The sequence below is a fragment of the Coregonus clupeaformis genome, chromosome 18 (assembly GCF_020615455.1).
Source record: "Coregonus clupeaformis isolate EN_2021a chromosome 18, ASM2061545v1, whole genome shotgun sequence".
Taxonomy (NCBI): Eukaryota; Metazoa; Chordata; class Actinopteri; order Salmoniformes; family Salmonidae; genus Coregonus; species Coregonus clupeaformis.
In genome coordinates, this window is record NC_059209.1 from 42,924,442 (window position 1) to 42,939,892 (window position 15,451).

The 15,451-nt window shown below is 42.4% G+C and overlaps 1 protein-coding gene across 3 annotated transcripts in view; it reads right to left on the reverse strand.

Moving 5' to 3' along the window:
- LOC121530770 (scavenger receptor class F member 2-like) overlaps positions 1-14,197 on the reverse strand; it is a 32,646-nt gene extending 18,449 nt beyond the window's left edge. For all 3 annotated transcript variants that reach the window (XM_041835996.2, XM_041835995.2, XM_041835994.2), the window contains exons 1-5: positions 13,430-14,197; positions 5,063-5,121; positions 4,802-4,903; positions 4,029-4,548; positions 1,637-1,855 (exon numbers count right to left, since the gene is read on the reverse strand). In XM_041835996.2, coding sequence (XP_041691930.2) covers positions 1,637-1,855; positions 4,029-4,548; positions 4,802-4,903; positions 5,063-5,121; positions 13,430-13,533 — 1,004 coding nt within the window. In that variant the 5' untranslated portion in view covers positions 13,534-14,197. The remainder of the gene's footprint in view (positions 1-1,636; positions 1,856-4,028; positions 4,549-4,801; positions 4,904-5,062; positions 5,122-13,429) is intronic.
- Positions 14,198-15,451: the final 1,254 nt, after the last annotated feature.

Genomic DNA, 15,451 nt, shown 5'->3' on the forward strand with positions numbered 1-15,451 from the left:
AGTATGCTTGGGGTCATTGTCCATTTGGAAGACCCATTTGCGACCAAGCTTTAACTTCCTGACTGATGTCTTGAGATGTTGCTTCAATATATCCACATAATTGTCCTTCCTCATGATGCCATCTATTTTGTGAAGTGCACCAGTCCCTCCTGCAGCAAAGCACCCCCACAGCATGATGCTGCCACCCCAGTGCTTCACGGTTGGGAAGGTGTTCTTTGGCTTGCAAGCAGCCCCCTTTTTCCTCCAAACATAACGATGGTCATTATGGCCAAACAGTTCTATTTTTCTTTAATCAGACCAGAGGACATTTCTCCAAAAAGTACGATCTTTGTCCCCATGTGCAGTTGCAAACCGTAGTCTGGCATTTTTATGGGGGTTTTGGAGCAGTGGCTTCTCCCTTGGTGAGCAGCCTTTCAGGTTATGTCGATATAGGACTCGTTTTACTGTGGATATAGATAATTTTGTACCTGTTTCCTTCATCATCTTCACAAGGTCCTTTGCTGTTGTTCTGGGATTGATTTTCACTTTTCGCACCAAAGTACGTTCATCTCTAGGAGACAGAACGCGTCTCCTTCCTGAGCGGTATGACGGCTGCATGGTCCTATGGTGTTTATACTTGCGTACTATTGTTTGTAAAGATGAACGTGGTACCTTCAGGCGTTTGGAAATTGCTCCCAAGGATGAACCAGACTTGTGGAGGACTACAATTTTTTTTCTGAGGTCTTGGCTGATTTCTTTTGATTTTCCCATGATGTCAAGCAAAGAGGCACTGAGTTTGACGGTAGGCCTTGAAAAACATCCACAGGTACACCTCCAATTGACTCAAATGATGTAAATTAGCCTATCAGAAGCTTCTAAAGCCATGACATCATTTTCTGGAATTTTCCAAGCTGTTTAAAGGCACAGTCAACTTAGTGTATGTAAACTTCTGACCCACTGGAATTGTGATACAGTGAATGAATTGTCTGTAAACAATTGTTGGAAAAATTACTTGTGTCATGCACAAAGTAGATGTCCTAACCGACTTGCCAAAAATGTGTGAAGTGGTTGAAAAACAAGTTTTAATGACTCCAATCTAAGTGTATGTAAACTTCAGACTTCAACTGTATGTACATGTGGGTAGAGTTAAAGTGACTATGCATAAATAATATACTCAGGAGCTGTGAGTCACATCTCAGAACCCTTAGCACAGCATGCAAGCACACGTTCAATGCTCTGATGCAGTGACTGTAATTCAGCATCTATGTAAATCACATACTGAAAAGTACACTAGAAATGTGTACACACTCAGAACATTAGCACAGCATGACAGCATTGGTTAGTACAAGTTCATGTTTTTAAATGATTCTTTCAAGTGCTTAAAATGGTAATACAAAGGGTCTGTGAATAATATGTTGGCATGAGAACAAGTGGACAACATGACTGTACTAAACCATAAAGAGAATGTGTTTTTCCACATCATCTGTCGACATGAAATGTTATGTTGAAATTCCACAAAGTTAAATACCCATTAGGGCAACAAATATTTACTCTCCTAATAAACAACTAAAAGGAACCCTAATGGCATGCGCACATGTGTGTGTACACACGTTTGTGTGCCCCTGCCCGTGGTTCCAGGTGTATGTGTGTGGCCTACCTGTCCCCGATCCAGCCGGGGTTGCAGTGGGAGCACTTTCCGTCGATGCGGTTGCAGAAGTGGCCGTCTTTACACGGAGGACACTCGTCCAGGCAGTTCTCTCCGAAGAAGCCTGGCAGGCACATCTGGTCACACTTTGTCCCGTTCCAGCCCCCCTCACAGGTCACACACCTCCCCTCGGTTATCTTACAGGGCTGCTGCCCCTTACAGTGCCCACACCTGGGGGAAGAGAGGGGAGAGGGGGATACATTAGAACACCTGGGGGGAGAGAGAGGGGAGAGGGGGAGACATTAGAACACCTGGGGGGAGAGAGAGGGGAGAGGGGGATACATTAGAACACCTGGGGGGAGAGAGAGGGGAGAGGGGGAGACATTAGAACACCTGGGGGAGAGAGAGGGAGAGGGGGGATACATTAGAACACCTGGGGGAGAGAGAGAGGGAGAGGGGGGATACATTAGAACACCTGGGGGAGAGAGAGGGAGAGGGGGGATACATTAGAACACCTGGGGGGAGAGAGAGGGGAGAGGGGGAGACATTAGAACACCTGGGGGAAGAGAGTATTGCACTAAATGGAAATAGGGAGCTTTTTGGGCGAAGCCGTGTCTGTCATCACAATTTGGGAGCAGCATGACTACTGGGTGACATTTTGGTCGGTTTTGGTAATATCTCATAGTTGTAGTGCTGTCAAAACAATGCCTTATGTGTAAGATTACATTTGATGATTTGCTACATTTGGGACCTGTAGACATTTTCCATGTGTGTAGTACAGATGTAGGATCTTAATTTGATCACCCTGTTGCAGGATAACCTTTAGTCTATTTGAGGTTTAAAAAGGCTTCTGAAGTTTGTAATTTCTACTTAGAAATTTCAGAATTTATGTTCCATTACGAAAAATGTATCAACTTCTACAAAAATGTCCATTAATTATAATCCACATAATAATTCACATTTCCTGTTGCTGCAGGATTATTTCCCTGCTGTAGCAAACTGGCTCTATTTTGGTCTCCACATACTGTATGTCTTTGGTGTGCAGTTGAACAAAACAAAAACATTGGAATAATTTACAAAATCTTAACTTATTCCACAAAGAAATCCTAAAATATCTATTATTAGTATAATATTATTAGAACCTTCTAGAAATAGTTAGAAATAATTAGATTTCAAGCAGGTGATTCTCCTTTACTTTGGAAATGAACTGACCTGTGGTGAGTTGCAGGTGCCTGAAATATAAAAATCACTAATTCAACCAGTTTGAATAGAGAAAAGGACTAATTCTCCTGTTTTGTATCTCTGTGAAGAAAAGAAAGAAAACTAGAGAATTATTTGAGGAGGTCAGACACAAGATTGAAGCCAAGCATTGACAATCTCAAGGCTACAAGTCCATCTCCAGAGACCTTGATGTTCCTGTTTCCACCATACGTAATGTTATCAAGACGTTTAAGGCCCATGCCACTGTAGCCAACCTCCCTGGACGTGGCCGCAAGAGAAAACTTGATGGAAGATTGCAGCGAAGGATGGTTCGAATGGTGGAGAAAGCATCTCGGTCAACCTCCACACAGATTCAAGCTGACCCTCTGACACAAGGTACGACAGTTTCAACTCACACCATCTGTCGCCAACTCAATGAAAGGGAGTTATATGGTAGGAGAAGTGGCCAGCAATGAGTCCAGATCTAAATCCCATTGAAAACTTGTGGAGATCTGAAAACAGCAGTTGGGAGAAGGCACCCTTCAAATCTGGGAGAACTGGAGCAGTTTGCACAAGAAGAGTGGGCCAAACTGCCAGTACAGAGGTGCAGGAAGCTCATCAATGGCTATAGGAAGCGCTTGATTGCAGTTACTTTGACCAAAGGCTGTGCTATCAAATATTAAGTCTAGGGTGTCAATGCCAGTTCTGTTTATTTTCTGATTTAAACGGATATATTTATATAGTTCCGAATCAAAAACAAAGGCTCTGTAATATTAACAGTGAAATAAAGAATTGTGGAGACCAAATACTTTGTTAAATCTCAACTTATTTTTAGGGAAAATTGTGAGTTACTTGAAAAAAGTGCAAAGGTGCCAATATTTTTGGCCCACTACTGTATAACACCAGTTCTGCAGACCCTGAACAAGGTAATCCACCTGAATGGCTTCAGCATATTAGATGATTATTATGAGATAATGTGAACACCAATTCCCCAGTATCTCCCTATTACACCGTTAATATGGATTTTAACGTTAAGATCCTTGGCAAAAAAAATTAAGAGAAAAACGTGTGCATTAGGATCATTGCCTTTTCAGTTTCACATCTGTTACATTTTCATGAAAAAATGTACGTTCCATTTTCTGTTAGAATAATACTCCCTCTCCAGTGAACTCAAATGGTTCTCTCCAGTGTTTTGGTTCCTCACCTGTTCCTGCAGTTCTGTCCGTAGAACCCAGCGGGACACGGTTCCCTGCAGAACTTCCCTCGGTACCCTGGCGTGCAGGTACACGAGCCGTCCCCCTGGTTGCACTTCCCGTGGATACACTGACAATACCTCTCGCACCGCGGGCCCCACAGTCTCTCCTGGCACTGGCACCGACCCGTAAACTGCTCGCATGGCGAGTTATTACAGTTACACTGGATGGCACAGTTCCTCCCAGACCAGCCTGGACTACAGTTACACCTTCCTGTGTTCTGGTCACAGACAGAGTTGAGACTGCAGTAGCAGTTGTTAGCACACTGAGTGCCCCAGAAGCCATGGTGGCATGTGCACGAGCCCGTGTCCTGGTCACACTTGCCCTTCTGGCAGAGGCAGGGCTTCTCGCAGTTGGGCCCCCAGCGGTTGGGGTTGCATGTGCACTTGCCCGTCACGTCGTCACACTGGCCGTTGGGGAAGCACTGGCACTTGCCCTTGCAGTCGGGGCCCCAGAATTGGGTTGGGCACTCTGGGAAAGAAGGATAGAGTCCTTTTTATAGGATCACTGGAACCTCACAAGTCAAGGAATACACTGTACAATGGCTTCAACATTTCCCTTCTGTTGGTTTAGGACAGCACATTCAACACCATTCATTCAGAGTAATTTCAACAATGAACTGTAACATAATGGTTCCCTTGACAATTAAAGTACAAGTCATGGCCATGAAAGTGATTTGAATACATATGTTTGAAATATAGTATCACAAAAGCAAGTTGCTTACTTGTATCACAACTGGCTCCGAAATATCCATGTCGACAGCGACATTCATTGGGCCTGATGCACAGCTCATTCTCCTTACAGGTAAAGTTCCCTTCACAGAGAGCTGATAGGAGGAGGTGAATACTGAATTATTATTGGCAATATCCACAACATGAAAACATACCATGTTGCAATACTTTATTGTGATGTTACTGATACATTACAAATGTGAATACGAAGAGGTATGAAAATACTGTATTTTGATGTTGATATGCATACATACGTGTCAAACATTCATCTCCTAGCTGCCCCCACCCGCTGCAGCACACCAATACTGGTGACCTAAACGACAGGGGAAGAAAAAGGAGCGTGTCAGAGAGGAAGAAGATAAGACTAGAAACGTGAACACTCAGTGTAGCAAAACAACAGAACCACCACCATCACCACCACTACCACCATCACTACCACCATCACCACCACCACTACTACCACCACTACCACCATCACCACCACCACTACTACCACCACTACCACCATCACCACCACCACTACTACCACCACTACCACCACTACTACCACCACTACCACCACTACCACCATCACCACCACCATCACCACCACCACTACCACCACCACTAACACCATCACCACCACCACTACCACCACTACTACCATCACTACCACCATCACCACCACCACTACTACCACCACTACCACCATCACCACCACCACTACCACCTCTACCACCACCACCATCACCACCACTACCACCATCACTACCACCATCACTACCACCACCACTACCATCACCACCACCACTACCACCTCTACCACCACTACCATCACCACTACCACCACCACTACCATCACCACTACCACCATCACTACCACCACTACTACCACCACTACCACCACCACTACCATCACCACCACCTCTACCACCACTACCATCACCACTACCACCACCACTACCATCACCACTACCACCATCACTACCACCATCACTAACACCATCATCACCACCACTACTACCACCACCACTACCACCACTACCACCACCACTACCATCACCACTACCACCAGGCAAGCTTCAGTTAAAATATCTTAAAGAAAACAAATACTGTTTGAAGATGACCCCACGTCTAGCCAGGAAGTAGTGGGGAGTGTGAGTTTAGAGAGGCATGACGGTCTAGTCGGAAGCAGCAACACCATGCTCTGCTCTGCTTTGTCAGGAAAGGACAGATGCTTCTCCTTTTCCTTCCACTCCACTGACCTCCCAGAGGTCCCTTGCACACTTTCCCTTCCTCTGAAGTGTTGGGGGCGGCATTCTGCCTTCAGTCAGACTCAGGGAGTGCACGCATACACACACACACTCACAGATAGAGACACACACACTGTTTTTTTAAACTATAAAACTACGCCAGCTTATCTCCTCTGTTCTGTCTCAAAGCTACGCCTGTGACATGGCGGTAGGCTGAGTTTGAGAGATTCTTTACAATTCTGGATGAAAGGTATGCACAAACATGGATCAAAAGCTGTGCAGTTTACTTTAATGCCATGAGTCTTTATAAACTATGAATCAGATCCACTTTCAGTGAGGTGTTTCCAAGGTGGTCAATGTTATCTATGTAACGTAGATACATCACATTGTACATGTATGGGGTTGAACCCATCTGACATTTGACACACAGCCCAATCCATCACAGCTCTGGAGAAGACTGATTTTGTTCTTTGTGTGAAAGATGTGGTTTTGAAATAAAGCAGGACCCACATTTGTATATCGCAACTCCTATATTAGTGATTTGCAACTTCGAAGGGCGTTCTAGTACTGAACTCCTCATTCAACAACATTATATTTGTTTCTTGAGACTGACAAAATCAGATAGCAGCTTTTCCACTTTTTTATAGGTTTGCTTTGCATTTCTCACTTTCCCATGGTACTTTATGATGCATTGAATACTGACAAACAAAGATGTGTGAACTGGCATTGTTGATGAGGTCAATGGCCCATTTACAGTCAGTGAGCTGATTTAATAACACCCAGAAACATACAGTAAAGCTGATTTAGTAACACCCAGCTACAATAGAGCTGATTTAGTAACACCCAGCTACAATAGAGCTTATTTAGTAACACTCAGCTACAATAGAGCTGATTTAGTAACACCCAGCTACAGTAGAGCTGATTTAGTAACACCCAGCTACAATAGAGCTGATTTAGTAACACCCAGCTACAGTAGAGCTGATTTAATAACACCCAGCTACAATAGAGCTGATTTAGTAACACCCAGCTACAGTACAGCTGATTTAGTAACACCCAGCTACAGTACAGCTGATTTAGTAACACCCAGCTACAGTACAGCTGATTTAGTAACACCCAGCTACAATAGAGCTTATTTAGTAACACCCAGCTACAATATAGCTGATTTAGTAACACCCAGCTACAATAGAGCTGATTTAGTAACACTCAGCTACAGTTGAGCTGATTTAGTAACACCCAGCTACAATAGAGCTGATTTAGTAACACCCAGCTACAATAGAGCTGATTTAGTAACACCCAGCTACAATAGAGCTGATTTAGTAACACCCAGCTACAATAGAGCTGATTTAGTAACACTCAGCTACAGTTGAGCTGATTTAGTAACACCCAGCTACAATAGAGCTGATTTAGTAACACCCAGCTACAGTAGAGCTGATTTAGTAACACCCAGCTACAATAGAGCTGATTTAGTAACACTCAGCTACAGTTGAGCTGATTTAGTAACACCCAGCTACAATAGAGCTGATTTAGTAACACCCAGCTACAATAGAGCTGATTTAGTAACACCCAGCTACAGTACAGCTGATTTAGTAACACCCAGCTACAATAGAGCTGATTTAGTAACACCCAGCTACAATAGAGCTGATTTAGTAACACCCAGCTACAGTACAGCTGATTTAGTAACACCCAGCTACAGTACAGCTGATTTAGTAACACCCAGCTACAATAGAGCTGATTTAGTAACACCCAGCTACAATAGAGCTGATTTAGTAACACCCAGCTACAATAGAGCTGATTTAGTAACACTCAGCTACAGTTGAGCTGATTTAGTAACACCCAGCTACAATAGAGCTGATTTAGTAACACCCAGCTACAGTACAGCTGATTTAGTAACACCCAGCTACAGTACAGCTGATTTAGTAACACCCAGCTACAATAGAGCTGATTTAGTAACACCCAGCTACAATAGAGCTGATTTAGTAACACCCAGCTACAATAGAGCTGATTTAGTAACACCCAGCTACAGTAGAGCTGATTTAGTAACACCCAGCTACAATAGAGCTGATTTAGTAACACCCAGCTACAATAGAGCTGATTTAGTAACACCCAGCTACAGTACAGCTGATTTAGTAACACCCAGCTACAATATAGCTGATTTAGTAACACCCAGCTACAATAGAGCTGATTTAGTAACACTCAGCTACAGTTGAGCTGATTTAGTAACACCCAGCTACAATAGAGCTGATTTAGTAACACCCAGCTACAATAGAGCTGATTTAGTAACACTCAGCTACAATAGAGCTGATTTAGTAACACCCAGCTACAATAGAGCTGATGTAGTAACACTCAGCTACAATAGAGCTGATTTAGTAACACCCAGCTACAATAGAGCTGATTTAGTAACACCCAGCTACAGTACAGCTGATTTAGTAACACCCAGCTACAGTACAGCTGATTTAGTAACACCCAGCTACAATAGAGCTGAGTCTCATAGAGCTGATTTAGTAACACCCAGCTACAGTAGAGCTGATTTAGTAACACTCAGCTACAGTTGAGCTGATTTAGTAACACCCAGCTACAATAGAGCTGATTTAGTAACACCCAGCTACAATAGAGCTGATTTAGTAACACCCAGCTACAGTACAGCTGATTTAGTAACACCCAGCTACAGTACAGCTGATTTAGTAACACCCAGCTACAATATAGCTGATTTAGTAACACCCAGCTACAGTTGAGCTGATTTAGTAACACTCAGCTACAGTTGAGCTGATTTAGTAACACCCAGCTACAATAGAGCTGATTTAGTAACACTCAGCTACAGTTGAGCTGATTTAGTAACACCCAGCTACAATAGAGCTGATTTAGTAACACCCAGCTACAATATAGCTGATTTAGTAACACTCAGCTACAATAGAGCTGATTTAGTAACACCCAGCTACAATAGAGCTGATTTAGTAACACCCAACTACAATAGAGCTGATTTAGTAACACCCAGCTACAGTAGAGCTGATTTAGTAACACCCAGCTACAATAGAGCTGATTTAGTAACACCCAGCTACAATAGAGCTGATTTAGTAACACTCAGCTACAGTTGAGCTGATTTAGTAACACCCAGCTACAATAGAGCTGATTTAGTAACACCCAGCTACAGTACAGCTGATTTAGTAACACCCAGCTACAGTACAGCTGATTTAGTAACACCCAGCTACAATAGAGCTGATTTAGTAACACCCAGCTACAATAGAGCTGATTTAGTAACACCCAGCTACAGTAGAGCTGATTTAGTAACACCCAGCTACAATAGAGCTGATTTAGTAACACCCAGCTACAGTAGAGCTGATTTAGTAACACCCAGCTACAATAGAGCTGATTTAGTAACACCCAGCTACAGTACAGCTGATTTAGTAACACCCAGCTACAGTACAGCTGATTTAGTAACACCCAGCTACAATATAGCTGATTTAGTAACACCCAGCTACAATAGAGCTGATTTAGTAACACTCAGCTACAGTTGAGCTGATTTAGTAACACCCAGCTACAATAGAGCTGATTTAGTAACACCCAGCTACAATAGAGCTGATTTAGTAACACTCAGCTACAATAGAGCTGATTTAGTAACACCCAGCTACAATAGAGCTGATTTAGTAACACTCAGCTACAATAGAGCTGATTTAGTAACACTCAGCTACAATAGAGCTGATTTAGTAACACCCAGCTACAGTAGAGCTGATTTAGTAACACCCAGCTACAATAGAGCTGATTTAGTAACACCCAGCTACAGTACAGCTGATTTAGTAACACCCAGCTACAGTACAGCTGATTTAGTAACACCCAGCTACAATATAGCTGATTTAGTAACACCCAGCTACAGTTGAGCTGATTTAGTAACACTCAGCTACAGTTGAGCTGATTTAGTAACACCCAGCTACAATAGAGCTGATTTAGTAACACTCAGCTACAGTTGAGCTGATTTAGTAACACCCAGCTACAATAGAGCTGATTTAGTAACACCCAGCTACAATAGAGCTGATTTAGTAACACTCAGCTACAATAGAGCTGATTTAGTAACACCCAGCTACAATAGAGCTGATTTAGTAACACCCAGCTACAATAGAGCTGATTTAGTAACACCCAGCTACAATAGAGCTGATTTAGTAACACTCAGCTACAATAGAGCTGATTTAGTAACACCCAGCTACAATAGAGCTGATTTAGTAACACCCAGCTACAATAGAGCTGATTTAGTAACACCCAGCTACAATAGAGCTGATTTAGTAACACCCAGCTACAGTACAGCTGATTTAGTAACACCCAGCTACAGTACAGCTGATTTAGTAACACCCAGCTACAATATAGCTGATTTAGTAACACCCAGCTACAGTTGAGCTGATTTAGTAACACTCAGCTACAGTTGAGCTGATTTAGTAACACCCAGCTACAATAGAGCTGATTTAGTAACACTCAGCTACAGTTGAGCTGATTTAGTAACACCCAGCTACAATAGAGCTGATTTAGTAACACCCAGCTACAATATAGCTGATTTAGTAACACTCAGCTACAATAGAGCTGATTTAGTAACACCCAGCTACAATAGAGCTGATTTAGTAACACCCAACTACAATAGAGCTGATTTAGTAACACCCAGCTACAATAGAGCTGATTTAGTAACACCCAGCTACAATAGAGCTGATTTAGTAACACCCAGCTACAATAGAGCTGATTTAGTAACACTCAGCTACAGTTGAGCTGATTTAGTAACACCCAGCTACAATAGAGCTGATTTAGTAACACCCAGCTACAGTACAGCTGATTTAGTAACACCCAGCTACAGTACAGCTGATTTAGTAACACCCAGCTACAATAGAGCTGATTTAGTAACACCCAGCTACAATAGAGCTGATTTAGTAACACCCAGCTACAGTAGAGCTGATTTAGTAACACCCAGCTACAATAGAGCTGATTTAGTAACACCCAGCTAAAGTAGAGCTGATTTAGTAACACCCAGCTACAATAGAGCTGATTTAGTAACACCCAGCTACAGTACAGCTGATTTAGTAACACCCAGCTACAGTACAGCTGATTTAGTAACACCCAGCTACAATATAGCTGATTTAGTAACACCCAGCTACAATAGAGCTGATTTAGTAACACTCAGCTACAGTTGAGCTGATTTAGTAACACCCAGCTACAATAGAGCTGATTTAGTAACACCCAGCTACAGTAGAGCTGATTTAGTAACACTCAGCTACAATAGAGCTGATTTAGTAACACCCAGCTACAATAGAGCTGATTTAGTAACACTCAGCTACAATAGAGCTGATTTAGTAACACTCAGCTACAATAGAGCTGATTTAGTAACACCCAGCTACAGTAGAGCTGATTTAGTAACACCCAGCTACAATAGAGCTGATTTAGTAACACCCAGCTACAGTACAGCTGATTTAGTAACACCCAGCTACAGTACAGCTGATTTAGTAACACCCAGCTACAATATAGCTGATTTAGTAACACCCAGCTACAGTTGAGCTGATTTAGTAACACTCAGCTACAGTTGAGCTGATTTAGTAACACCCAGCTACAATAGAGCTGATTTAGTAACACTCAGCTACAGTTGAGCTGATTTAGTAACACCCAGCTACAATAGAGCTGATTTAGTAACACCCAGCTACAATAGAGCTGATTTAGTAACACTCAGCTACAATAGAGCTGATTTAGTAACACCCAGCTACAATAGAGCTGATTTAGTAACACCCAGCTACAATAGAGCTGATTTAGAAACACTCAGCTACAATAGAGCTGATTTAGTAACACCCAGCTACAATAGAGCTGATTTAGTAACACCCAGCTACAATAGAGCTGATTTCATAACGCCCAGCTACAGTAGAGCTGATTTAGTAACACCCAGTTACTGTACAGTAGAGCTGATTTCGTAACACCCAGCTACAGTACAGCTGATTTAGTAACACCCAGCTACAGTAGAGCTAATTTAGTAACATGAGGACACACATAGGAAATGCTGAGCAGCAATGATAAATAAAAAACTACTCCCCTCAATTCTTCCTGTGACTGAACCCAGTAAAAATAGAAAATAAAAGGCAGAAATTAAAGAAAATGATAGGGGTGGTGCACTGCGAGAAAGCAAGCACTCAAGCCAGTAAAAAAATCTAAGGATAGGATTGTGATTGAGACGTTACATTGAGAGTTGGGCCAATGTCAAATGTGTATGTGGTGACGATGAATAATGGAGAGTTTACTGTACCCTAAGCAAAAACCACTCAGTGGGGATGCTAAACGTCAAAGTAATGACCTTCAAACCAACTATAGACAGCTGGGCAACAACTATGACAACAAAGAAACATGTTTTATACAGACTACATGAGTTGTATTTTTAGGAGACATTCTAACAGGAAAGGTAAGGATAGAAGCAGGCTGGGCCCTGTGGTCTCCTTTCTAATGTCAGAGTGTGTTTAGGGGCAGACCACAGACTGGCTATGACCTCTACTTTGGATCCCATACACTCTTCTCTTGCACCCGACCCTCCTTTGACATGCTTAAATAGTCAATGCTTACTGGTGAATAAGAAATGTACGCTTCAGCTAATAGATTGTCACTTTCACTTGATCCACACACACACACGCACGCACGCACACACACACACACACATAACACACACACACACACACACACACACACACACACACACACACACACTTCATGGGTGTTCTGAATCTAATGAATGAAAACATTGGGAGACTGAGCTGTTTAAGTTCAGTCTATAACTTTCCTTTGTGTCTGGCAGCGGAAGCCATAACATTTTGTGTGGTTATTTTCAGTCATTTTGCTCAATGTTTCCCAGCTCCAGTCCTCCAGTACCACCTACAGAACACATGTTTGTTGTAGCCCCAGACAAACTCCCCTGATTCAACTCATTGAGGGCTTGATGATTAGTTGACAAGTTGAATCAGGTGTGCTTGTCCGGGCTACAACGAAAATCTGTGATGTTAGATACTCAAGGACTTGGGAAACACTGAAATAGCTGATGCCACGACTTCAGGTCAGTGTCAATCAATATATAGCGCCCCCTATAAGAATAGATGGAACATTATCCACGGTTCCAGATGCATGTCGCATCTGGATGGGATGGCTGTTCAGGTGGAATCCTTCTTGTGTAAGGAGAGGTAGTGCATATGAAAAGAAATACGACCAACTAGTACACAATATCAGTGGAGGGCAAGACAACGTCATACCCGAGTCTCAAAGTATTTTGCAATGTGAGCGATCAATAAATGAAAGCACCATACAACAAGAAGTAGGTAGGCTAGCTGCATGATATGGAGAGTGATAAAGGCAGGCAACTCCTTTTTTAATCGACAGAACCGTTATTCTACTTACCCTGGTAGTTTGCATACATTCCTGCCTTTGGGATTGAGTTCTTGGCTGAAACTCGACAAAAATGAACAAACCACCAAAACTGCAAAAAAAATATTCAATTCCATTTTACAAGAAACAGCATCCTTCTAGACGCCTCTTTCACTCCGCATTCCTCATCTCCAGAAAACGTTATCCTACTATTGTGTTATCCGGGGTTTCTTTATGTATAATCCACGGCGATAAAAGGTGTTTATTTGTTATTGTGGGAACTTCAGAAACTTTATCCAAGTATGGTATAATCCAGGTTCCATTTGCGGAGAAAAGGCTTACCACCGAGTTGAAACAAAGTGTAGCGACACCAAACCACGCAGAGTATAGTTCCAAATAAATTATAAAACCCAAACATAAACACGCAATTCGATCTCCTCGAATTATGACTTTCTTTCATTGCAGATTTGTAATAGAGAACTATTCGTTATTCCATACATTTTCAAAAGAATAAGCAAGCAGGAAAGAGACACAAGGAAAGTAGCGGAAGCCAACAGGCATCCTCCTTCGACAATAGAAGCAGCCGCTTATTGCCACCAACCATGATTTGACCACAAATCTTGTTTTGTGCCCAGTGGAATAACTAAGCTAACAGCAAACGAGTAGAAAACGGGCCGAGCCAAAATGTCAAATTTTCTTTAAATCAAAGATTAATATAGTTTTATTCCGTTATTGTCTTCTCTTTCTTGGGCTCCCAGTAGTGGCGGAGGGAAATTCCCGATGTAGTCTAGTTTATCCTTGGCTGCAGTTACAGAGTCAAGTGGATTTACTTTTCGTGCGCCACAGTTGATTTCCTGTTCTGAGAAAATAAGCCATAAAGCAACTCATAACAGTGGGTGTGCCACATGTGGACAAATAGACAATATTATGATATAGTCCTATGTCTGGTTCTTCAATGTCCACATTTCCTCAACATATAAGAGAATACTTTAACAATAATAATAACAATCATAAAACAATAATAATAGTACAAGTGCTCTTATTTATAGTAAAATAATAGGAGTAATTTAATTTAGGCAATCAAGTACCAAACTTTTATTTATGTTTGTAACATTCATGTTAGTCACAATCAATCGTTATTATTCAAGGCCAACTTCATTGGATCGAAAATTGACAGAAAGAAAGAGCTCTTGGCAGCACCCTTACTACAGAGTTAACTTTTGCAAGACAATGGCTCCGCCGTCTGTTTCATTGAATGAACTGACACATGAGCTGACTGTGGGTTATTACCATTTCACCATAGTTTTCCAAGACTTTACTGTGCGATTAATACAATCGTTTTTTATATTAACTTTTTTAGCATTAACTTGGGAAACAAAAACGACGATTTCCTGTTTAATGGGATATTTATTGGGACAGGTGTTTTGGATTTTCGCGCTGGAATCGACCTGAAAGGAGGAGCACACACGTGTCTTATGTCAAAACTGTACACGCCCTTGCACCAGTAGGCTCGGATATATACTTCAGAAGACAATTTCCTTCCAGGGGTGCAGCCATGGGTGGGCCTGGGAGGGCATAGGCTCACCCACTTGGCAGCCAGGCCCACCCACTGGGAGTCAGGCCCAGCCAATCATTTTGAGTTTTATTACAGACAGAAATACTCCTCAGCACCCTCACCCCCCATAAGATGATCCTGCAGGTGAAGAAGCCGGATGTGGAGGTCCTGGGCTGGCATGGTTACACGTGGTCTGCGGTTGTGAGGCCAGTTGGACGTACTGCCAAATTCTCTAAAACGACGTTGGAGGCAGCTTATGGTAGAGAAATGAACATTCAATTATCTGGCAACAGTTCTAGTGGACATTCCTGCGGTCAGCATGCCAATTGCATGCTCCCTCAAAACTTGAGACATCTGTGACATTGTGTTGTGTGACTAAACTGCACATTGTAAAGTGGCCTTTTATTGTTCCCAGCACAAGGTGCACCTGTGTAATGATCATGCTGTTTAATCAGCTTCTTGATATGCCACACCTGTCAGGTGGATGGATTATCTTGGCA